This window comes from Polyodon spathula, chromosome 6, assembly GCF_017654505.1.
Source record: "Polyodon spathula isolate WHYD16114869_AA chromosome 6, ASM1765450v1, whole genome shotgun sequence".
Taxonomy (NCBI): Eukaryota; Metazoa; Chordata; class Actinopteri; order Acipenseriformes; family Polyodontidae; genus Polyodon; species Polyodon spathula.
Genome location: NC_054539.1, coordinates 67,284,872 through 67,312,093, shown reverse-complemented (window position 1 = coordinate 67,312,093; position 27,222 = coordinate 67,284,872). Strand labels below are relative to the sequence as shown.

Below are 27,222 nucleotides of genomic sequence, written 5' to 3'. Positions count from 1 at the left end.
TTACAAAAAGAAACAACCAGAAAAAAGAGGAAATATGAAAATGTCATTTTTATTGATAATTTGCATTGCTATAAGTTGGGTTTTATGATGATGTAATCATTCTAAGTGGTTTTGAGTTTTGTTGCTTAAATATGCAGTTATTATTTTTCTTAATTGCCTGACTGTGGTAGGGCAGGAGCCCCAGGTTTTATTGTGCAAATGAATTGTAAATAGTGTGTAATTACTAATGAGTTAAAACTGAAAATGCCAGAATGGATGTTTTTCTAATGCTTAAAAAAGATGAGTTTCTAAACAAGGTAGCAACAATGACTACAGCACATTTGCAGCATACATCACTACTCTAGGCTGCTGCTCGCTTTTTTAACAACAGTCTAGAGGAGTTTCATTCATAACAACCTTTATTTTAATAATAAACCATTGACTTATTTAAATATCCTTGTAAAGAGGGCCCAATATTGCATTCCGGGTTCTTTCTTTCCAATCTAGAAAAAACAACAAACAAACAAACGATTATCCTTAATATTAGGACCTAAAGCACTCCTGCGCTTTAAAAACTTGACTGTGTAAAGTATGAATGTATAGGTTGTCTTTTTTGCCAATCATCCAATTAAATATTGTTTTCATTTTTGCACATTAGTATTCTATAGAATTCTATATAAAAATGTCATATATGTAGAACTGTGCTGGTAAACAGCTGGTTGCTTTTTAAAATGGTTGCTTTTTCTTTGGTCTAAAAGATAAATTATAAAAACTATAGCATAAAGAGGGCCTATGAAATCTTTGCTATTCAAATGATATGCCAGGGTCAGAAAAATGACAAACCTGTCACTGTTACTTTCTTCACTTCTTTATAGAACTTGAGGTTTCACTCTTGGACTGTGTAGCATACTGAAATGTAGAAAGAAAGAAGATATGTTGTAAAATAATGTAAATGTTTGAAAACTGTTAAAAGGTCATGCTAGAATTAGGAAGCAGTTAAAAAAAAAAAAAATCCACTCACCAGAGAGTTCACCCGTTTCAAGAGGGCATCTCGCACCTACGCTCAGAAAAAAGAGAAAATTATACAGTGACTTGTTTTTTCAGAACAAAAAGCTAGTAACAGTGGTTAATCACCTAGTCGTATACAGGCAATTCCATTTTCAAGGCACCATGAATAGCAAGAAGATGCCAAAAACTACAGCAGATGGTACTACAATGTACTTCAGTTCCTGTTAGCTGGTATCTCATAGGCATGTCATGAAAAAGTGGTGCTAATGTATCTTACTGTGGTTTCATACAAAGTCTTGATTGGCAGTACAGCAAAGTGAAGGAAAGCAGAAAAATAAAACAACAAAATAACTACACAAATTAAATGTTTGTTTTGTAAAACAAACAAAAAAGAAAATGACCACATATGGCATTTACACTAATAAAAAATATCAAACAGCAATATTTCCAGCATTCACAGTTAAGCTGTCTTTGTGTTGCTTATCAGAATGTGTGAATAATTTTATATTGCCTTGTTTTATTTAATTTTTTGGTTACAGTAAAATTTAGATTCTTGCTGCCTCATACACATTATTGTAAGAATTGTTATAGGAAATGTTTGGGGCATCAGTTCAGCGATGTTTGACTTGCCATGCCTGTAGGATTGATGCAGGGATTGTTTAGCTAAGACTGGAGAGAGAGCAGGAGAGAAGAAAATGGTGACTGTTCTTGTTGTTCAGTTATGTGTACAGATCTGATTTAAATAAACCAGCAAAGGGTTTCAAGGACCAAACAGCCTTGTCGGGTTCTCTATTAAACACCCACATACAACGCTGCAATATTATCACCTTCTAAAGCATTAGTTTTTCCATTCTTTAATTATCCAGGTTCTCTGTATACAGTAATTCACTTTTTTAAAGTAATCTATTTCTCGCTCTGTAAAAAAATCTTCTCTCCCAGCAAAACTGGGGGAATGACCTCAATCGTGATGTATTTTTGTTGTGAAATTACTTCCGTTGTGTTGTGGGCTTTTTGCATTTTTGTTTTTCAATTTGTATTTGTGTTTTTTTATTTGTATTTTCTTTTTCAATTTGTATTTGTGTTGTTCAGTTTGTATTTTTCGATTTGTACTTGTGTTTTGCACTTGTGGCCACCGTAGGGCCACCGTAAGTAAGTGTACAATTCACACTAAAACTGTATGAAGACCATTTCTTTAAGTGGAACCAATTAAGGAAAACTTACCCTTGTAACTTGGGGAAGGGGCCATAGTAACACAAATCTCCCCCCAACCGTATTTTCGAACTGATGTCTTACTCAAGAGTTTAAGGATCAAATTGAAAAAGACATATGAAAATTTAAATACTGCTCATACTCACCTTTTTCTCTGTAAAGCACCCAGTTATCAAAATAAGCAGGCCCTTTAAATAATAATAATACAAATATATTAGTATAGTTGTTAGTTTATTTTTGGCTTAACAGGTAGTTACACTTTCATTGATTTTGAAAATGTAAAACAGAATCAACATATTAAATAATTTGTGCATACCTGGAATGAGTTCAATATAGAAAATAAGTAGTGAACTGCTTTAGCTCCAAATGTCTCAGGAAGGTCAAATATCATAGTAAGGAATCCCAGAGCCCATGTTAATCCAAATACTGGAGTCAGGATAATAACTGCTTTCATTATACTTTTCACAGCTTCCTTGTCATCTGCTTTATCTCCTTCTGATACAGAAGGTCTCAACAGCTTTAAAATGACCACAACCAAAGTAAAAGCATTGATGATAACAATGATTCCAACAGGTAGAACAAAAGCAAAAATGGATCCATTCATTCCCCCTTCATACGTTAGCCAGCAGGAATCTTTCCTGTAGTATTTATCAGGATGTAACATATATGTTCCAATCACAATGCATATTGGGCATAAGTAGCCAAGAGCAAATGAAAAAGATAGGTAAATTCTCTTTCTCAGTTGTTGAAAGAGGAAAATCATTTGGTGAAGGAGCATTATGCTTTGACAGAGCATCCAAAAAAACATCGCTAAGAAAAAAACATGCATGCCCATTGCTAGAGCTAAACAGACTTTACCACCACCCTTGTTACCTTGTAAAGAATTTGACAAAAAGCAGCAGTCTGCAATAAGCAGAGACAAAGAAATGTTAACCAGGGCTGTGTGTCGAAAATGGGAGATGTTTGACTTAACTACTGAATTCCATACTAAAAATTCAATTATGAGACAGAGCATAAGAGAACAAATGGACACACCCACTCCAACATAACCAATTCCATCAAGCCAAGGTAAACTGATAGGGAATTTTGACATTAGCACAGAGAAAGATGTCAAGTGGTTACAAACACAAGATGAAGTGGCTGAGTTTGAATTTTTTCTGTCCCATTTGCAGCCTTTATCTGACCATCGTCCGCTTCCATCATTTGCTTCGAAATCCCAGTAAACACATATCATCTTATACTTTGAAGTTGTTTCATTTTGCAATTGAAATTGCATTTCTACTGTTTGTGGGTCTGCATCTACTAATGTGATGGATTGAATTACGCTGTTAACACTGAAGTCGTTCACTGTATTTTGGGGTAAAATTGAATTTAATGAAAAAAATGTTAAGACAAAAATTGTGGCTGCGGATTGAGTTTCTTTTGTTTTCAAAAAGTTAATTTTGACAGATGCACATGAAGAGTTTATTTCTGCTTCATTAACTGCTAGTATAGGAGTTCCTTTCAACTCAACATTGGTAAAATTAGAATAAAATGGTCCATTGTTTGCATGTGTCAGCTTTGCAAAGTTTTCGATAGACTGAAGGAAGTTAGGCGCTTTAGTTCCATCATTAGATTCTGTCCATGTTTTTTCCAGAGAAGGTTCCAAGAGACTGTTTGCATTATGGACATAGCTCTGCATGAGGTAAGAAAATGATAGTTAGCCATTGCACAATATACACTACACCAACAAAGAGATTATTTATATTAATTCTAAATTAAGTAATTATTTATACATGCAACAGCCTCTCTCTCTCTCTCTCTCTCTCTCTCTCTCTCTCTCTCTCTCTCTCTCTCTATTATATATATATATATATATATATATATATATATATATATATATATATATATATATCCATATATATCAGTCAGGATATAGATATTTGATTTTCGAAAAACAATTGGCTCAGATGTGCAAACTTCAAATTGAACTTACCATGCAATGCTTAAGCAAAGCGATGTTGGGCTTGGTTAGTACTTGGATGGGAGACCACCTGGGAATACTGAGTGCTGTAGGCTGCATGTTAAGCTCATATATATATATATATTACATGGAATGTGATATAATGGTACAGTGATTACTTGAAAATTAGATCCACATTTTTATCACACACATTTTGGATTGAATTTGGGTATAATTAAAAAAATAATTAAAAAATAAGATAACATTATACAGCTGTTTAACCAATAGATACAACAGAGCTAAAATTCCCTACAACAGAGCTTAAAGCTTGGTGAAAAAACCAAACAGACTGTTCAGTAATACTTTATCCTTTAGAAAATGCACACACACTGGAAAGGTAAGGTCTAATAACATAGATTGCACAGATGGCTAAACAATGAAGTGAAATATATTATATATATATATATATATATATATATATATATATATATATATATATATATATATATATATATATATATATTGTATACAACTGAGCATTTTTGTGGTAGATTGTAGCTTTAATACAAAGCCTGCACTTCGTATGCTGGACAGCAGCTGTTTTTACTGCCACATTGTTTCCTCCTCTTAACAGCCTGTGACAGAGAATGGAGGAATTTGAACTGTAACTCCCTCCCACCCAGAAAGGGCCTGTGTAAAATGGGTGATATGCTTCCTCATAGATGGGCGAACTCGACGGTGGACAGAAACTAGAAGTTGGCCATCTTTGGGGAAGTGTGTAGCTGCAAGTGTTCTGAACTACTCCATTACGATCAACGACGGGGCAGGCAGTGATTGGATAAACCATGGTGGTGGGATGATTGCAGGGAGGAGTTTGATAGTACAAAGGGGATGCAGCTATATGAGTACCCCCCCTTATGCTTAAACAGGATTGACAGCCAGAGCCTTGTTTTGTTTTTGTCTGTTTATGTGTTGCAGCGGATTGAGGAGAGAAGCTGCCACCATGGAGCCAGCATGAACCCCTGCACAATAATCTTACTGCACAGCTCAGACATGCATCACGTCCCGTACATTTTCGTGCACGGAGGATTGTAGTTTTGGAGTGTACATTTGCGTTTGGGACTGTAACCTGCCGTGTACCCCATGATACCATCGTTGGTAGAAGGGCGGCTTATTATTTAGTTTTGAAAAAATAAACACAGATGTTTTAGAGAACAACACTGTCTGGACATTGACTTAATTCACACACCACTCACATCCTGCTACATCCTGGAACTGAAGGTCGAGTCAGCGATGCCACTACCAAAGGTATAGATGGTGACGATGTCACTGGAGGATGATACCGAGTTGGTCCCCATTCTGATAAGGGAGGCCCAGATGACCTATCATGCCCTAACACACAAGGTTGCCCTGGACTATGACCATGTGAAGCAGGCCATACTCCAGCGACTGGATATCACGGTGGAGACGCACAGTTGCTTGTTCTTGGAATATCAGCAACCCTCAGGAGTCAGGCCCCAGCATAGTGATGCATCAGCTGGTGGATCAACTGACCCGGTGGCACTGCATCAGAACAACAGAAAAAATAATCGAACTGATTTGCATTGAACAGTTTGTGCAGATATTGTGGCTGGAAACCCAAAATTAGGTCAGCAGACATCGTTCCACCATGCCGGAGGCCACGGTCCCACTGGCTGAAAAATACGAGGACTTCCAGACCACCTCTCCGCTGCCTACGACACCAGCTCCCCTCTCCAGCAGACCCAGGACGGTGAGCCCAAGGACGTCATCAGCACGCATCCTTCAAACACGTATTGACACCTCCTCGAAATCCAGTGGGCGACCTCGCGCCACATCAATGGAAGCCAAGGTCAACCCCCAGGGGCCCCCTCCCCACCCAAGCCGGAAGCGGGGACACAGAGGCTCTGTGTGTTACCGGTGCCATGAAGCTGGTCACCTTAACGGGAATTGCACTTTCACAATGGAATGAGGCACGACCATGCATTATTTTGCACCGGAAACAGGCAAGTCCAGTGGTAATGATTCGGATGGGCCTTGTGCTGTTGATATATGGGTTGGTAATGTGAGCACCCACGAATTAGTGGACTTGGGATGCAGGCAAACCTTAATTGATGAAACTTTCTTGGTGGGGGTGTCTTGCTGGTCACAGGGCTCCGTGGTCATCTCATGTACCCATGGGGATAACGGCATATCCCATCACCAAAGTAGATGTGACCGTTGGCCATCAGGGAGGTTACTGAGGCCCCAGTGCTGAAGCTACAATAGGCCCGCACTATATCCTGAAATTCTGGAACCGGGATGTGGACCTAGTGTGGGACCAAAAAAAATGACCCCACGCTAGCTCACTTCTGTGGGGCAGGTTCAGTCTATCAAGGGGAAGGAGGTTGAAGGTAACCGGCTGCTGACATATCCTCACCTATCAGGTATTTTCGACGTGAGACCATGCAGTTGGCTCATGATGTCCCTTGTTAGGACATATATAGGAATGAATACTGGCTTGAATTTATTGGATGGAAGATTTTATTGAGGTGACAAGATATGTGGCGGGCTGTCCGGAATGCCAACAAGTAGCACCAAGGTGAGTTTGCCTGGCCCCACTGGACCCACTGCCCCTGGTTAATATCCCCTTTGAACACATTGCTGTGGATGTAGTAGGTCCATTGAGCCAGTCACCATAGTGAGATTAGATATTCCCAAAGGAATCTTGACTGATCAAGAAACAACTTTATGTCTCAAATCCGGTCCATTCACAGACGGGGAGACTGGTGGAATGCTTTAATCACACATTAAAAGAGATGCTGAAGCGGTTTGTCAATCAAGAGCAGAAACATTGGGCTAAACACCTTCCCTACCTAATGTTTGCACTGAGAAAGGTGTCTCAATGAGAAAGGTGTCTCTCAGTCAAGCCCGAGGTATCTTGGATTTTGTGAAAGAAGAATGGGAAGAGCAAAATAAAAGTTCTAAAAACATAGTTAAATATGTAATAATTTTGAGAGACTATAATTGGTTGGTCGTTTGGCACATGAAAACTTCAAACAGACACGGATTTGGACTTTTTGACCAGGTGATAAGGTACTGTTCATAATTCTCACTTCAGAATCTAAACTGTATGCTAAGTGGCAGGGACCATATGAGGTGATATGGGGAATTGGTAAACTATGAAATTAGGCTCACCGATCACCATAACGAAACCAAAATTTATCACATTAATTTACTAAAACCCTGGAAAGAAAGGGAGGCCTTGTTTATAGCTAATGACAGTATGGAAGAGGATTTACTCCACCAGCTATAGATAACATTCCGATGGGGGAACAGTTACTTCCTGATCAGAAGTGTGAGCTCCATGAGTTGGTGAAAAGGTTTGGTGATGTTTTTTCTGACCTGCCCAGTAGAACTAATATTATTAAACATGCTATTATTACTCCAGCAGGTGTCAAGGTCAGGGGGAGACCATACGAGATCCTGGAACATTTCGTTGTTGGTGTGCTGGGCTGTGTTGAATTGTGAGGTTGATTAAAATATTGTGTTAAGTATGCGGCTCTAGGCCTAAAGGATAGTATAACTTGGCAAACAGTGTCTTAGAATGCCAGTAGTTCTAAGTGCCAGCCTTCTAAGGGCGACACATCCAAGGGCAGTCTGAGGACAGGTGGAACAAAGATCTTTTCCAAATCCCTCCCAATGGCTACTTGATGCCTCATTCCTACTTTGACACCTAACGTCTGTGTCCACTGGACAAAGCGGGCTCACTCTTTCTCCACTCCCAGAATGAACTCTGGTAACTGCTGCATATACCGTTACTAACTCCTTCTCCCCTATGCTGCCTGCTATAAACTTGAAAATCTCTTTTTTCATTTGTCGTTTTCTGACTAACAAATCTCTGCTTCTCAGCAAACTTATAACAGATACCAATCTTGATCTTCTCTGTCAAGTGCATCTAGCCACCCCAAAGGGCTATTCCCTCTTTGACAAATCTTGCCTCACTGGCCGAGGTTGGGGCACTGCTGTTATTGCTAATTCTGTGCTCGCTTCCTCAGTTCTTTCTTTCCCGCCTTTTCTTCATTTGACCATCATGCCATCAAGCTCCCCATCTCCCATGTCCCTCACCCTTGCTGTTATCTACTGTCCACCTAAAAATAACTCTGCTTTTATTGCCAAGTTTTAAGAATTCCTCTCTTGTCTGCACTTCTATTGACAAAATCCTACTCCTAGGTGACTTCAACATTCATGTTGACTTACCTTCCTCCACCTTCACCACGCTTCTGGCCTGTCTTGGGTTCTCAGTCTGTCAATGTCCCCACTCACACCCGAGGACACACCCTGGATCTACTCATCACCAAGGGTCTTGACCCCTCAAAACTCTCAGATATCTCTCTCTAACCATGTCTTAATCACTGCTTATATTAATATCCATGCTCCTTCCTCTGCTACTGATACTGTTATCTCCTTCCATTCCAAGAATCTGCTGAATCCTTTGAAACTCTCTGAATGTGTCTCTTCATCCCCCTCTAACTGATACTCTCCCGTCCTCAGTTGACGATGTGGTGACCCTCTACAATACCACCTATACTCATATCATTGACACTGTTGCCCCGCTTACAACCAGAACCATCAAGAAAGATCGAAACTGCCCATGGTACACCCTTGAAATTCAATTGCTTAAGTCTGCCTGCTGCAAGCTTGAGCGCAAGTGGACTAATAGTTCACAGAGAGATCTGGAACAACCGTTTTGGTACCTACAGGCGTGTGCTCGCCGCTGTCAGGGTGAAGTGATTTTCTGAAATCATAACTATAGGACACGGTAAACCCAATTTTATCTTTAAGACCAATGATCAAATCCTACATCCAGCCACTGACAGATGCATCTCCCCTTCATTCTCTCCTTTGATGCCCACATCTCCTCTGTGGTCAAATCTTCCTTCTACTATCCTCTAAACATCTCCAAAGTCCATCCCTACCTTTCCCTCCCAGATGCGGAGATACTTTGTCATGCATTTGTCTCCTTTTGACTCAACTACTACAACTCTCTTTATGGTGTTCTCCCGATACGCACCATAAACCAACTGCAGCTAGTTCAGAATGCTGCTGCCAGGATCCTTACCAGATGTAAAAAATGTGAACGTATCACCCTTGTCTTGCCCAGCTGTACTGGCTAGCTGCAAAGATCAGGATTACTTTCAAAACTCTCCTGCTCACCTACAATGCCCTTCATCACATAGGTCCTGAGTACCTCCTCAACCTTCTGACCTGCTATGTCTCTGCTCGCAAGCTGAGGTACTCTGACTCTGGCCTGCTTGTTATCCCCAAGCAAAAGTGCACTACACTTGGAGAACGCTTGTTTAGCTTCATGACTCCAACTCTTTGGAACTCTCTCCCAGCTTTGGTGCGTGATGCTCCCACCGTCGCTCGCTATAAATCAACTCTCAAGACCTACTTGTTCTCTTTTGCTTTCCATGCTCTTTAAGCCTGATATCTGCTATTAGCTGCTGTGTTGTTGCTACGATTTCATGTGTTATGATACTATATCATGTATTATACATTTTTCAATGTATTTAATGTATTATTGTGAAGGGTTCAGCCTGTCTATGTGTTTTTGTGTTGTTTAGAGTGGATGTGAGTGCGTGAGTTTGTGTGAGGAATGTGTAGAATGTGCCTGGACTAATGAGGTGTTAATGAATCAATTAGTCCAGGCACCTGTAAAAAAGGAGAGTGGTTGGGAGTGAAAGGACCTGTTTGGTAGCGGTGAGTGAGAATGTGTTAGCACTGATTTTGCTAGTTGTTTATTAGTTATTGTTTCGATTGTTTTGTGTCTTTTTATTTGGCCATCATGCCCTTTTGTTTTGTGTGTTGATTATTATTTTATTAAAAATATTTCATTTGCTGTACTTTCTGACTCTGAGTCTCCTCACTTTGGCTACCCTGCCACAATTATGTTTGTTTGCTTTTTTTTTACTGTATTTCATGTATTATGCATTTTTCACTGTAGTGTATGATGCATTTCTCTGTATTTAAAGTATTATGGATTTTCTTGTTGTTATTGTATATTGTAAAGTGCTTTGTAATGGTGGTCCGCTTTGAAATAAAGATTGATTGATTGGATAGCCGCAGGGGTACAGTCAGCAAGGAGGTAGGGGATATGTTCGAGCTTGGAGTAATTGAGCCTTCCCGGAGTGAGTGGTGCAGTCTGATAGTGATGGTGCCTAAAAGGGACAGCTCCACTCGGTTCTGAGTGGACTTTAGAAAGGTCATTGCCATCTCCAAGTAGACAAACTCCTCGACTGACTGGGAAAGGCTCAGTTAATCTCAGCTTAGGCTATGACAAATGGATACTGGCAAATTCCACTAACTTAGAGCTTGCAAGAGAAATCTTCTTTCTATACCCCAGATGGCTTGTTCCATTTCCTGACCATGCCCTTTGGGTTGCATGGAGCCCCTGCCACCTTTCAGAGACTGTTGGACCAGGTTCTGGCACCCCACCTTCAGTATGCCGCTGTATACATTGATGATGTAGTGATTTTTAGCTCTACTGGGAAGGAGCATATAATTAGACTTTCGGACATCCTACAGGCGGCCAATCTGGGCAAGTGTGCATTTGTATATGTTTGCACTTTGATAAAAATAAAAAAAATGGTGACAATTTTATACCGCTTGAAATATTCACATCCCTTCCTGAAATAATACTACAGCCATGAGAGATGCTACTTTTGTCATAGCTCATGACATTTTACTTTTGGTTAAGAAAAAATTATTTGTTAGCATACCATTCCTTTTTTCAACTAGTACCATTCACATTAATTTATATTTAGCACACACACACACACACACACACACACACACACACACACACACACACACACACACACACACACACACACCTCTGAATGGGACCATGAAGAGAACATTCACACTTTATCAATCATGGGCTGGAGTCCAGATAAGTATCTGAATCTGAACTCATCTCAACATTAGACCTTGAGAAAGACTTCTAGTCAAAACATTTGTCATTTAAATTATTATGCCTCTATTTTAAAGGTTTCAGTAAAAAGGAAACTTACCGTCAAAACATCCTCTGAAAATGTGCTATTTGAATTCGATGAAGCAGAACTTATTAGTTTCAGAATATTCAACGATGCATTAAGAACTGCAGCTGAGATATTATTTTTGTCAGTATCTAGAAAGCCTTGTAACAGATCACTGACAAGTTGTTGTGGGTTTCCAATACCTGCTTCCAGTTGCTGTAATAAAGACAAATGACAATCATATATATGATCATTCAGCAAGGCATAATGGATATTTACATACTTTTAACAATTAATTACCATTATGTGGCTAATATTTTTTGTTTTTGTTTTAAAAAGTACCAATGTAGAGGTATGTATTCATTTAAAGGATGTTTAGGAAATACAAGTAAACAAGTATGTGAATAGATGTGCATACAGCATTTTGCCATTTTTAAATAATATTTTAATAAACTGTAATGTCAATCTGATAGTTTAAGGTAAATAAACAAGCAATGGGTAGTTCTTTATTATCCTTTGGTGAAATATATTAAATCAATAAAAGTTACCGAATTTGATGTAAAGACGTGTAATAGTCAGATGAAGGGTCTTGAGCTGCTTTTGTTTTTCTTTGTTCTAACATAGTTTGTTTTATTCAACTACAAAGTTTTGTCTGTATTGGAAATCGCATCGAATCAACATGAACCCTAAAAACATCAATGTTATGAAGAATAATAATTATTTATACAATCAGTGTATTCAGACTATTGTCTTGTCACGTGGCATATGTAAAGTCAAGAAAGATGATGGGAGGCATGCTGTATAGAATGTAACAAGCCGGGGTGAGTAACTGTAAAGTATGTTCTTTTGTATTCTGAATATAACTAAATATTTTAGACCATTAAGTTACTAGCCTTGTACCATACATACCACACAGGCCCATTTCACACCATATTTACCCTGATATCCCCTTCATTTAAAACATAAAAAAGGTATTTACATGTTTTTATATTCTTTTTCATGAATTGAAGAATTTTAAATTCTTGTTTTAAAATTCTTGTTTTGAATTTTAAATTCGGTGTTTTAAACCAGGGGTCTCCAATCCTGGTCCTGGAGGCAGTGTTGCCAGATTGAGCAGGTTCATGGCCAATTGAGCTATTATTTTTTTAATTGTGTGTGAAAAAATGGCTTTTGGTGGATAGCTAATTTGTGTGCTAGTTTTGGGCATTTGTGGGGGTATCACATTTAGATATATTTTGAATGGTTTTAAAATTTTACCTGTATTTTAAAACAAAATACAAAGGTATATACACTTATCACTGTTTATCACTTGATTTGTTTGTTTAAACCTTTTTTTAACAAAAGAGCTTTGTAAAAATTTACCTTTGCCCTTTGAAGTATTTCATATAATTTTTGGTCGATGCAGTCTTCCACTGCTTTTTCCCACGTGCTTCCTTCACATTTCCGTGTTCTTGTCCCCACTTCAGTAGGTAAACACTGCAGAACTGCCACTTTACCACTTTTGCTTAATGGCCAATCTCCATCTTCTGGACAAACATTATCACCACCTGGAATTTTGAGGGAAGCAACATCAAATCAATGTTTATGATATTCAATTGAAAGGTTGTTGTCACACAGTCCTCAGTTTAATGTTTTCATTTGAATATGTATGCTTTGGTATTTACAGTTTGAATCATGTCTTATGGGAGCGATGAGATTTGGATATTGAATCCCTTACTGCAGGGATTTCAGTTCATGACATCACTGTTTCAGAGAAAATAAGTTATATTAGTAATGGAATCAGCATAGATAGTATGATATTGATTTACTTCTTTCATAGTTTGAGTGATGTGGACTAAGCTTTGGACACAGAGGTTGCAATTTCCCTGATGCGATCGAGTACAAATTATATATATACACACACACACACACACACACACACACACACACACAGTATATACAAATTCTAATCCTATTTTTCGGTTTATTATATAATGAATATCCTCCGCAGCAGTTATTCCAGCTAGGATAACTGTAGCCGCAGTCAATTATCTAGCTGGAATTATCGCTGTATCGGACCTTGGTGCTTAAAACTTACTTTTTAGGAAACTATCCCTGTTAGCTTCAGTTAAACGATTTTAATCAAATCCTTAAATTAAAATTAGTCCAGTAAATATGTTAAGAAGAAAACTTACTTTTAATAATTGAAATGTTTATGTCTTGTGATTTCACTTGCCCCATAGTGTTTTTATATGAACACGTTACAGTAATATCCTTGAGAGTAACAGTAGCACAATTGACTGTTAATCTATAGACTGATGTATAGGCGTCTGAAAAGATAAAATAGACTTAGTTACACAATAACCTAAAAAAACAGTAAAAGGACATTGATCTTGATATGAATTATCTCCAAATTCCTCTGGCTTTTTCAGGACATGCAATTATTCATCTAAATTTAGCCTATTTACACTAACTGCTTCACATGTTATATTTGATATTGTATGTTTTCAACTGAAAGCCTTTCAATTTAGCCCCAGAATAAAATAACCCCCAATTTTACCCAAACACAAACCTCTGCTGCTAAAACTACCTTCCACATTAATCCTCAATACAGTACTTTTAAAAAACAAATTAAAATGAACCCCAGGACCAGGAGATAGTCAAGAGAAAAATATTTGCACACAGCATACTCTCAGAAGAGGCTACACAGCTGCTGAAGTGATCTGAAGAAGACAGCCATGGAGTTTTCACTGCTCCACTCGCACAGGCAAAAGGTAGCAGCTGGTTGTGTTTCGTTATGTTATGTTAATACATGCACAGAGGTGATTGCAATACAGTCAGCCAGACTGTCAATTTCAGTGTTGTTCTGACAAGTTATTTACAAGTTATTAATTCTAAGTTTTACATTTTGTGTAGGTATGTGTCTTTTAGAGTTAAGTCATGTTTATTCATTATGTTTAACTTGGGTATGAATGTGCTTTTCTAGTCGTTTTAATGCAGTATTGTCCAAGTTTAGAATTCTCTCATTATACACGGCTGACCCTAAGACGGGGGGGGGGGGGGGGGGGGCTTGCATTAAAAGACAAAATGGACGCACCATGCTGCATTGCACATGGCTGACCCTGAGACTGGGGGAGGTATTTCAAAAGACAAGATTGAATCGCCCTGCTGCATGTAGCACGTGGCGGACCATAAGGTGAGAGAGCTCCGCTCCCTTTCCCAGAGAGGTAGCATGTGGTAGGGTCGCCGTGTGTAATAAGAGAACGACTACCTCGATTATTGGACAGAAACGAGACGGGTTGAAGGGGGGGGGAGGGTGGGGGGGGTGGGGGGTGGATCAACAATTGCTTACAAAGGTATACGTATCAAACATTTCATCTCTTTTGAACTGATTCTGTGGATATCTTTATTTTCCGATACAAACATAGACTGAGCTGTACTGAGGCCAGGTCCAAAGCTATCTTGTAACCTATGCTTATATGATTGTATTGGAGGAATACTTTTCTTTTATATGAGGTGTTTTTGAATAAAAAAAAAAATTGTCATCTTTGTCCACTACAAAAAAGTACAAATATGATAGATTTAAGATTATGGAATAAAGAAAACCAGGAATCTGTGGTACCTGGGGGCCAAAATGCTGAAACAGCAAGAGTTCTGGTTGCTGCTGGTCCATCAAGAATTAACCAGGCCCCTCAATGTCCAGCCAATAAGAACCACACAGTTAAATAAATGCTGCTAATGTATGGAGTTGCGTAGAACTAAAAGTAGTACTAAATATTAGTAAATGGTAAATACAGTGGGACTGCATGTATATATGTAATACCTTTGCTCTGAAAATCCAGTGAAAAAAAATGGTGGTGTTATTTGCAGGTTTCTCATAGCATTCTAAATGTATTCTTTGTTAAACTTTACAAATGTAAGCTTTGATTTTAATTGTGTGTTTGTTACCTTTTGAAAAAAGTTGGGAGTAATTTACACAGGAGTAAAAATATTAAGAATATGAATTGGGTAATGGAAAGGTTAAAATTATTTGATGAATCCAAAAAACTATACTACAGTAAATCTGACCATTTAAAACACAAGCTTCATACTGCAGACTATGGGACTTCATATAACATACAGTACACACAGGTTATGTACAATTATGTACCATAGACATATACATTGAAAGCAATAAGCAAGAAAACTTGTATTTAATAAGGAGTCTTACCTTCAGCGACTGTCAGATTTGAAATTGTATTATTCCATGTCACTGTATAAGTCTCATTGCTCTTTTTGACACTGCAAGTTGAATTTACTTGAATTAGTCCGTTCATCCTGCAATCAGGGAATTGTGGGCTTGCAACACCCACAATAGAATCCGGTAAGAGGGCTACATTAAGGGTTTTAACTCCTTTGTGTGTTATTGAACCTTGCGAAAACTCACAGGTGTAGATACCTAGGAAAACATATTTCAACAGGCAAAAAAACCCAGAAATGACTTTTAACAATACCTCCAGTTTCATATAAAAACAACTACAGATCTTTGTTTCTGTTACATTTGTTCAGCCCCCAAATAATTAAAATGCAGTTCTGCTGATATGTACCGGTGCATAACGACAGAGGACACTGTGCTTTTGATCTATTTTTGTTTTCTTCTTTTCTCCAGTACTAGCTTCAAATGTCATTCTAATTGCTTTTTACATTTCCCTCACTTCTTTTCAGGATCTGAATGTTTTAGTATACGAGTATGCATGCCCATTTGTCTATTTTATGATCATTTGTAATTATTCTGAATGGTCTTGGTTCTGTTCCTCCAATATTTAGTTGTTATCATTTTATACCTGTCTTTACTTTGATTGACCAAAGAATCGGTCTTCTTTATTATTCTGTTCAAATCATGTGACAATGTGACATTTGAATTCTGCAAGCTCATCTAGCATGTACTTACTTGTGAAGGAAACTGTACTTGATCACTGAGGCCCATTTATGTATTCTCCTTTTATAAATTATCAAATTCTATGTGAATAATTTGTTTATTTCTCAAACTCTATTATAATCTCACGAGAGGACATACTGGATGTACAGTGATCCTCTTGACAGAATACATGGTATAAAAAATAATATTTTAAAAGTGGAATTATAACTTTTAAAATGAACGTAAATATTCATTCCCTAGGCATATTTTAAATGCTACAATGGGTGATTATAAAGTCACTTTGAATTGAATGAGGTCATCTTTTATTGAGTGTTGTATGTCCCTTTGAATATTCTACCTTCTTTATGATGGAACACCTCCTCAAAACTAATGGAGGGCATAAACTGTACCAATTACATACATCTAGGTTACAGTACTACACATCACCCTGTTTGACCTGTGGTCGTATTTTACCTCGCTCAGCTGCTTGGTTTATTTTTTTTTCACAGTAACTTTAAATTTACTCACACTAAGAGAATATCATGGCCAATCCATTCCATAGCTAAGTATTTTGCATTGAAGAGTAATACAAATGTATACATACCTCCCCAGCTTTCACCGGTGCTCAAAATGGTAATGCTGTAAGTTGGTCCTATAGAACCAAATTCCACTCCGTTTCCTGGTACAACTTCCAGTAATTTGCCGTTTTGACTCAAGAACCATTTTGGGTTCACTGTATTGTCCTCCAGAGTACAACTTATTACAACCTGAACTCCAGATTTAACAGTCTTTCCATTTCCTTCCTTGATGGTGATTTTAACAATTCCTAATTCAAGGGTTACATGGTAAATATATGAATAATGTATTTGTTAGGTTCAGTACTAATATTCATCTTCATTCTTATTAAGATCACTTTATCTTTTCTTACTTCACTTATTGCCTTTATCAGATTATATCTCCTTAGCAAGTGCTTATAATTTTTTATGCCATGAAAAGCTACTTTGCTCTTTGGATTGAAGACATTGATGTACAAAGGTTGGGAGATACCCACCCAGCATGTTTCTGCCGGGGAAGTGGAAGGTTGGAAACCAGTATGTGAGGCAAGGTCTTTTCATCCTGATAGTATACCACTATTGTACAGTACTGTAGCTCTACCTTTCCCTCAGGGGCACCAGATGAGAGCTGCATGCAATCAAGCAGAATGGCACCAATGGAATAAAAGTATGACAGGCAAGGCTATTTTGTCATTGTAGTTTACTACTGGTGTAATTTGAACTATATTTTTAATGCTTTAACAAGCCACGCTTTAAAAATCGTCTCATTTGGGAGAGGTGTTGGTTAAAATGAGAACATTTTCCTCATTCAGAAATGCAATAAAATACATTCAAAAGCCTATAATAAATATGGGTTATTACATAGGGTATTTTTTTACTGTCAGTTGTAAAGAAAGACGATTCCTTACATTGTAGTTCAACTGGTGCAACATAGAGTCCGGCTTGTCAGCATAAAAAAGACTTTCGAAAATGTCTAATATTCTGCAATTACAACAGCAGTACAGCTCTAAAGGGGTTGATATAAGAAATCATATTCTTTACATATTCTCTGGGTCTCTAAAAAGAAAGCATTTTTTTGGTGTACAAAAGGCATGTTTATCCTGTTGCAGGCATCTGTTTCTGATATTATTTACTCACTAGGTTTGCTGCATGCAGCGTTCTCAGCTATATCTGCTTGAAGGGGAATTTAATGATTTTAAAAATAATAGATCTCCTAAATGATGTATTTCCAGTCGGTGGGATTGACATTGGATTGAGCTTCTTTTTTAACTAGTGGGCTCTTGTAGCATTAGGTCTTGGTCTTACAAGACGGATGTATTGATGGAAAATACTTCTTCCAATAGAATCAACAATTCCAGTTCTTTGTTAATCTAGAATCCACAATTTTCTTTAAACAACTAATGTCTGCCTTTATGAAAAAAAAAAACAGACCTGCCTAACTTCTGGATTTTTCCTGGACTCTGGGTCTCTGGGTTCTGTCAACAATCTCCAGGAGGATTCCAATTTAAATATAGTCCCTGCCTGCTAGCGCTATGTGGCAAAGTGCCCCACCCCTGTGTGTATTTTGTGTTGTATGTTGTGTGTTAATTTTGGTGTATAGTCATTGGTACATGGGATATAAACGGGTCTGTGTATTTGGGCACGAGGCTTGCACAGCATTTCACGTGCAAGTAAAATATAATAATATGTGAGCACAGGGAATTGCACTTTATTAATTCACATGCAGTTGTACCGCGACTCCAATTGAATGATTGATTAGCAATCGAGTCTCGGTACAGCTTGCATGTCTGAAAGTTATGCAGTTGTCTGTTTATGACTTTTCCTAAATACATGCATTAAATACCCTGACGGCATTTGAAAGGCAGGATCGGATCACGAAAATAAGGAAGTTATAATCCTGCCCACCTAGAACCGCCAAAGCAGTCATTTTGACTAACTTTTACAATACATGTTTTTATTTTGAATGTAGCCTACAATATTCTATTATTACAAAATAACACCTTTTATTTTTAATTGTTCATTTACACTGAACAAAAATATAAACACAACAGTGTTTAGTGTACAAGTGTTGGTCCCATGTTTCATGAGCTGAAATAAAAGATCCCAGAAATGTTCCGTACACACAAAAATATTATTCCTCCCAAATTTTGTCGCGTGGGCGAGAGGTTTGGAATGCTCTGGATCGATGTGTACAACACCGTGTTCCAGTTCCCGCCAATATCCAGCAACTTCGTACAGCCATTGAAGAGGAGTGGGACAACATTTCACAGGCCACAATCAACAGCCTAATCAATTCTATGCGAAGGAGATGTGTCTCGCTGCATGAGGCAAATGGTGGTCACACCAGATACTTACTGGTTTTCAGATCCAAGCCCCTACCTTTTTTTTTTTTAAAGTATCTGTGACAAACAGATGCATATGGAAGTGACAGCGAGTGGGAGAAGTACAGGCGTGGAAAAGTACAGAGAAGTTTAGAAGCAGTAAGGAGAAATTGCATCTCGAATTGCTTTAATCAGAAAACAGAGGACACTGGGGAAACACAGCAGCAGCTCAAAGTCAAACAGCCGCATGTGTTTTTCTGATAACAAACAAGCTGAAACTCGGAGCAGCTGATTCAAATTCAGCGCCGTTCTGAGACATCGGCGAGGGGAGGAGCCAACAGCACAGCAGAACAATGCAGTTAAACGAGGCAGTCTTCCCAGCGACAACGAGTGGGAGAAGTACAGGCGTGGAAAAGTACAGAACAGTTTAGAAGCAGTTTGAAAGCAGGCTGACGACTGCAGAAGAAACTAAACTTCAAAAAAAAAAAACCCTCAACATGGTCTTCAAGCCAGTAATCTGTGACACCTGCTTGATGTGGGAAATCCGAGAAAACCCAGCGGAGCTAAACCAAGTGTGCATAAAGTGCCGCGCGATCCGGGATTTGCATAAACTACTAAGTATGCTAGAAATGGAGCTGGAAGAAGTGAGACAGCAACAGGATCTTGAGGAACTGGTGCACCCACAATTCATGGAAGTCTGCATCACCCCTAACAGACTGAAAGCCACCAGGGAGATAGAAGGTCAGAACAGCTGGGTTCAGGTAGGCAGAAGTAGAGAAAAAAAGAAACTTCGTCAAACACAACCACCAGAAATCGAAACAACCAACAAATTTGAGTCACTTCAGAATTTTGATGAGCAGAGCCAACAACAAGAGAATGAAAGGAACAACATCCAGGACCCCATTGACAGTGGTGACCAGACAGCAAAAAGAAGGAAGGTCATGATTGTTGGGGACTCCATATTGAGAAACACAGCAAGTTCAATTCGCAGTTTGGACCCCCTTACTACAACAGTGTGCTGCCTTCCGGGAGCCTCGGTTAAGCACATCACTGAGAACGTGGACAGGCTCCTAGAACGAACAGGAGACGACCCGGTAGTAGTCGTCCACATCGGTACAAACAACATTGGAAGAGACAGACCAAAATCCCTGCAAAACAAATTCAGAGAGCTAGGAAGGAAATTAAAAGAGAAAACCAAAACTGTGGTATTTTCTGGTATACTACCGGCACTGTGCAAAGGACCATATGGACAGCTGGAAATAATTAATCAAAACGCATGGCTGAAGATGTAATGCACACGGGAAGGCTTCACCTGTCTTGATCATTGGACCACATTCTACAACGAGGACTATCTGTATAGACGGGATGGACTGCACTTAAATAACAAGGGAACCAGTCTACTTGGAGAAAAGATCCTCGAGCAGGTTCAGAAGCATTTAAACTAGAAAGGAAGGGGGGAGAAATCAACAAAAAAAACAGAAGGGAGACCGCATCAAAACAAGAACAACAACTCAGGTAAGACAACCATTAAATGTATTTATCTAAATGCTAGAAGTATCAGAAACAAAATTCTAGAACAGAATTCTAGAGCTACTGCACTAATAGGTAACTATGATGTGATAGGTGTTACAGAAACGTGGTTGTCTGAGAGTGATGGGGGCGAATATAATATTTGTGGGTATACACTGTATAGGAAAGACAGGCAGGACAGAAGAGGAGGAGGGGTAGCGCTATACATAAAAAACAGTCTTGAAGCCCAGGTGTTAAACCTGGACAAAGAAAATAAAACCGAATCAATATGGGTCAGAATAACGGACAAAAATTCAAAGGGCATAATAATAGGAGCATGCTGTAGACCGCCAGATTCAGACGGTGAGCACAATAATCTGTTATACAATGACATTAGAAATGCGTGTAGCAAAGGAGAAGCCATACTAATGGGGGATTTCAACTTCCCCCAAATAAAATGGGAAAACCCGGTGGGTAGCACGAAGGATGAAATAGAAATGATGGAAATGACAAATGACTGCTTCCTAACACAATTTGTCAAGACACCGACTAGAGGGGAGGCATGCCTTGATTTAGTCTTTTCAAATAACAAAGATAGAATAACTAAAACAGAGGTCAGAGAACCACTGGCAAACTCAGACCACAACATGGTCTCATTTGAAGTGTTTTTTAAAACCCCAAAAGTAATGACTAAAGCTAAGGTTTACAATTTTAGAAAAGCAAACTACAAAGGTATGAAACAGAGACTAACAGAAGTAGATTGGAGTCAAATAGAGAAAACACCCACAGAAGAAGGATGGTTGTTCTTCAAAAATGTAGTATTAGAGGCGCAAAACAATTACATCCCTAAAGTAGACAAATCTAAATGTAAAACTAAATTGCCAAAATGGTTTAATAGATCAATTTAAAAAAATATTCAGCGAAAAAAGGCACTTTACAGAGCATTAAAAAAGGACCAAAAAGAAAGTACGCAGAAAGAGTACACAGAACTGCAAACGCAAGTCAAAAAGGAAGTTAGAAAGGCCAAGAGAGAAATAGAAATGAACATTGCTAAGGGAGCTAAAACCAATTCCAAAATGTTTTTCCAATATTACAACAGCAAGAGAACATTCAAAGAGGAGATTAAATGTTTAAGAGATACAAATGGCAAAATCGTAGATGAAGAAAAAAATAGCAAATATATTAAATGATTACTTTTCACAAGTTTTTACAAAGGAAGATACTGACAACATGCCCCACATGTCATCCAGTTCCTATCCAGTTTTAAATAACTTTAGCATAACTGAGGCAGAAGTGTTAAAGGGACTAGGAGCTCTTAAAATAAACAAATCCCCTGGGCCGGATGAGATCCTCCCAGTAGTACTCAAAGAAATGAAAGAAGTAATTTAAAAAACGCTAACCAAGATCATGCAGCAGTCTCTTGACACAGGGGTGGTACCGACAGACTGGAAAATTGCAAAAAACAGAACTAAACCAGGTAACTACAGACCAGTAAGCCTGACTTCTATTATATGCAAACTTATGGCAACTATAATAAGATCCAAAATGGAAAATTACCTATATGGTAACAGGGTCCTGGGAGACAGTCAACATGGTTTTAGGAAAGGGAGATTGTGTCTAACTAACTTGCTTGATTTTTTTGAGGATGCAACATCGATAATGGATAATTGCAAAGCATATGACATGGTTTATTTAGATTTCCAGAAAGCTTTTGACAAAGTCCCGCACAAAAGATTAATTCTCAAACTGAACGCAGTAGGGATTCAAGGAAACACATGTACATGGATTAGGGAGTGGTTAACATGTAGAAAACAGAAAGTACTGATTAGAGGAAAAACCTCAGAATGGAGTGTGGTAACCAGTGGTGTACCACAGGGATCAGTATTAGGTCCTCTGCTATTCCTAATCTACATTAATGATTTAGATTCTGGTATAGTAAGCAAACTTGTTAAATTTGCAGACGACACAAAAGTAGGAGGAGTGGCAAACACTGTTGTAGCAGCAAAGGTCATTCAAAATGATCTAGACAAGATTCAGAACTGGGCAGACACATGGCAAATGACATTTAATAGAGAAAAGTGTGAGGTAGTGCACACAGGAAAGAAAAATTTACATTATAAATATCATATGGGAGATACTGAAATTGGAGAAGGAATCTATGAAAAAGACCTAGGAGTTTTTGTTGACTCAGAAATGTCTTCATCTAGACAATGTGGGGAAGCTATAAAAAAGGCTAACAAGATGCTCGGATACATTGTGAAAAGTGTTGAATTTAAATCAAGGGAAGTAATGTTAAAACTGTACAATGCACTAGTAAGACCTCATCTTGAATATTGTGTGCAGTTCTGGTCACCTCGCTATAAAAAAGATATTGCTGCTCTAGAAAGAGTGCAAAGAAGAGCGACCAGAATTATTCCGGGCTTAAAAGGCATGTCATATGCAGACAGGCTAAAAGAATTGAATCTGTTCAGTCTTGAACAAAGAAGACTATGTGGCGACCTAATTCAAGCATTCAAAATTCTAAAAGGTATTGACAGTGTCGACCCAAGGGACTTTTTCGGCCTGAAAAAAGAAACAAGGACCAGGGGTCACAAATGGAGATTAGACAAAGGGGCATTCAGAACAGAAAATAGGAGACACTTTTTTACACAGAGAATTGTGAGGGTCTGGAATCAACTCCCCAGTAATGTTGTTGAAGCTGACACTCTGGGATCCTTCAAGAAGCTGCTTGATGAGATTCTAGGATCAATAAGCTATTAATAACCAAACGAGCAAGATGGGCCGAATGGCCTCCTCTCGTTTGTAAACTTTCTTATGTTCTTATGTTCTTAAGTATTCCCAGTCATGTGAAATCCATAGATTAGGGCCTAATGAATTTATTTCAATTGACTGATTTCCTTATATGAACTGTAACTCAGTAAAATCTTTGAAATTGTTGCATGTTGCGTTTATATTTTTGTTCAGTGTAATTACAGCTTTTTGACTGTGCAGTTGTTTGATATGATGTGCTTGAATAAAACTTTTGAGTTGTATTTGATATTTTGTCTTTCATTTTAATATTGATGATGTTTAAAATGTAATGGTTATAATGACTGCCGATGCTGGTTTTAGGTATGAGTATAACCGCAGCAGTTCTAGTGTTAATGGGCACCTGCAACAAACAATGATAGCAGAGATCTCTATTAAGCCGTCCATTCAGAGAAGAGGGATGCAGTTACAGGGAGAGGCATTAAGGAAGCTCGCTAACACTTCGCTTCCCAAACTGAGTGGGGGTGAGAGGTGTCAGTGTTTGAAAGCTGTTACTTTTATACTTGGATTCTTGCTTTTGAATCCCCAGGGCTGCAATATGGTGGTAGGAAATTGAAATAAACAGAGAATATGTGATGACTTGTTAAAAATTGTAATAACCACAAATCCAGACTTAAACTTTCAAAGCTATTGTTGTGGACTCTGACATTGCCATCCCAATTGTGTAAACTGTCAGAGGAGGGGGTGGAGCTAGACAAAGACTTGGATTATTATTATTATTTATTATTATTATTATTATTATTATTATTATTATTATTATTATTATTATTAAGCAGATGCCTTTATCCAAAACGACTTACAGAGACATGATAACCCCTAATTTTGGTGCGTACCAAACCATTTCTGCTGGTACTCATGTGAGAACCTAATGTTAAAAGTTATGTGAACTCCTGGCTATTCTTGATGTCCAAAATCTCATGCTTCAGCTGAACGCGCTAGATTGAAGATTAAACATACAGTAGTCTCAGCCTATAGGAACACCTCCTAAGAGAACACTTCACCTAAGGGAACACCCTTGTGGTGAAACAGATTTTTCCCATTGTAAATGCTCTGGCTAAAGGAACAGGAAATTCGCTTAAAAGAACACCTTCTTGGCACCAACAGTGTATTCTGATTTCCATACAAAATGGAATGCTAACAAAGGGCAAAATGTGCCACTGTTTCTCTTTCTATAAAAAGGTCAAAATTGTTTGAGCTCTTGAAAAAAACCTGAATCAGACATAAGTCACAAACAATTTAATGTTTCCTGTTCTGGTGAGTTGCTTGACCATTCTGTTAAATTATGTGCATGCCTGGTATATTGCTGCTGCATTTTTTAACATGTATAGGTTTGCTGTGTAAATTTAGTTTGACATTTAGTTTATTAACATTAGTTTGTCTGTTACCTTATTATTATAACATACACAAGTAATACATATGTATTTATTTATTTATTGATTCGTATTGTGGCTGGTGGCTAACTCCATCTGCTTGCTTCCCAAGGAGTGTTCTCTTAGCCTGAGACTACTGTACTTGTTGTTATTAGGACTGTTGCTATGACCTAAATTGTTTACAAGAGTATGTCAAAAGTATTCGTATGCATAAAAATAATTTGTACTTGTAATTACAGGTACAAATCAGAAATACAATTACACCTCAAAAATACGAGTACAACTCAAAAAAAATTACGAGTACAAATCAAAAATACAAGTATGGCTTGAAAAGTTACGATGCTTCCAGCACCTTGCATTGCTGATAGAAGGGAAGGAGTGGCTGCATGTTGGTGAAATGTGTAGGTGGATTTTCCAACGCGGGAATATGTTTGGCATGTGGCGGGAATATGGCACGAAAGTCGGAACCCAACGAAGGACAGTCTCAGTAGCAGCAAAGATGTTCTATACACACGATAACACTATGTAACACAATTTTTGTTCCTGGGTAGTAAGTGTTATTTCCTAATTGCTTATGCCTCAAAAGTATAGAAAATGGCTATTATTCCCCACAAACTTTGCTTTTGTGACCAGGACAGTGATATTTCAAAGTATCGCTATTTCCAATGGGAAAACAGGCAAATGTGTGTCTTTTCGTTCACATAAAGTCAGAAAAAAAAACAACATATGAATCCAAATTAACATGTATTTATATTAAAATAATACAAAACTGACTACAAAAGATTTAGAAGCGAGTAGTTCTTCGAGATTTACGATGAAACTGTAAATATATATGTTTGGTGTTGGTGTTTGGTGTTTGGTGTTTCCTGAATTTTCTAAATCCAGTGAAGGCATCGCCCAGCCTGGGAACCTTAATTTTTGTAAGTTTTGTGTTTAAATCCCTTTGTTTTGGCCCTTGTGCCCTTTTATTTTGTGTTTATTTATAATAAAAGTATATATTTTTTTGAACTGCAGTCTGTCTCTGGGTCTCTACCCACTCAGCAGCCTGTCACATCCGCTTTGAAAATTCCACCTACACATTTCACCAACATGCACGCAGTCTACCCAGCTTGTAATTTTGTGATTTGTACTTGTAACTTTTTGAGTCGTAGTCATAACATTGTGATTTGTACCCGTAGCTTTTCTTGAGTTGTACTCATATTTTTGTAGCTGTAATTTTCTGAATTGTATTTTTTATGCATACAAATATTTTTGACAGTGATCTCTCTCCGTACAATAGGTCCTTAAGTATCTCTCTTTAATTCATAGATTACTCAGTAAGGATCAACATGTTACAGAACACCCTGCAAAGTTTCAAGAGACATTATCCTTCCTGCATGCCGTATTGTCTGTATCACAGTTGATATTTTTAAACATATTACCACATCTTTATTTTTTGATCTACATATGATGGGTCATAAATCAACTTGGCAATACATTTCTCAACATTTACCTGGGGGCAGGAGAAAAAAATGGTCTTCTACAGATTTCAGTGTACACAAATTATGCTCCCTCCGGCAACAATACTGGTTTTCTGTTTGCACAATAAGCCACTAATTTTAGTCAGAGAACCAGCATTGTTGCAGGAGGGAGAATGAACTAGATACACTGGGATATTTAAAAGACAAAGCATTTTTTTCAGGCAACTGCTTTCCGAATAAAAATGTTGAAAAAAAGTAATCCCCTTGTTTATATATACCCCCTTTCCCCTCCCATGGGAATAAGTCAAATAAAAAAAATTCACATGTTGCTGATTCACAGATTAAACAATACTAATGTAAAATGTAAACGTATTTAATCAGCAATACGTACCTGTTGTGTTTACTGTCATATTGCCATTCAATGAACTAGAGGCATTCTTCACTTTTTCTTGAAGCATCTTATTGGTAAAAGGTACGTTCGTGAACATTACAAATTCAACAATAATGCTTCCTTTGCTTGAATAGAATTGTTTTGTTTATATAAAAAAATGAAAACAAAAAATATTGTTAGAAACAAGAAGGAACAACATATGCATTATAATATATATATATATATATATATATATATATATATATATATATATATATATATATATATATATATATTTACCTGAAGCCAAAGATTTTCACACAGTCAAATTCATTCAGATCACTGAAATGTATCTTCAACTGAAACACAAAAAAAGTGACATGTACATTATTGTTTACAATAGAAAACTACTTTGGAACCTTTATTTACATAATCACATACATCCCATGAATTTAAAATGTAAACCTTCTTAAAGGTAGAATGAAAAAGGTTTCAAAAAGATTAATATCTTCCACATGTATCATTGATGTTACTTGGTTTCCAATTATTGCCTTTTTGATCACATCATTGAGACTTATTTTTAAGCAAGGTTCATAGTCACAATCCTTGCTGCTGAAGACCATTTCAAGCTGTGTTAGTTCAATATCAAGCAAGGATTTTTTGCTCTGTTAATATGAAACTTAACAGACTTAACTAGATTATACATTGTGATGATGTGATTTGAACAGAAACAACACTACTACTGGAAACTAGGCATGTGCTGAGGAACGTGTACAAAC

The 27,222-nt window shown here is 37.7% G+C and overlaps 1 protein-coding gene across 1 annotated transcript; it reads right to left on the bottom strand.

The window, feature by feature from the left end:
* On the bottom strand, positions 1 to 26,799 carry LOC121317507 (adhesion G-protein coupled receptor F3-like). The gene is made up of 12 exons (XM_041253514.1): positions 26,744 to 26,799; positions 26,465 to 26,589; positions 16,656 to 16,877; positions 15,365 to 15,592; positions 13,350 to 13,484; positions 12,538 to 12,722; positions 11,212 to 11,391; positions 2,513 to 3,871; positions 2,343 to 2,384; positions 1,001 to 1,036; positions 823 to 888; positions 1 to 482 (listed from the first exon to the last, which is right to left on the bottom strand). The coding sequence occupies exons 2-11, from the start codon at positions 26,559 to 26,561 to the stop codon at positions 841 to 843; spliced, it is 2,532 nt and encodes an 843-aa protein (XP_041109448.1). The 5' UTR covers positions 26,562 to 26,589; positions 26,744 to 26,799; the 3' UTR covers positions 1 to 482; positions 823 to 840.
* Positions 26,800 to 27,222: the final 423 nt, after the last annotated feature.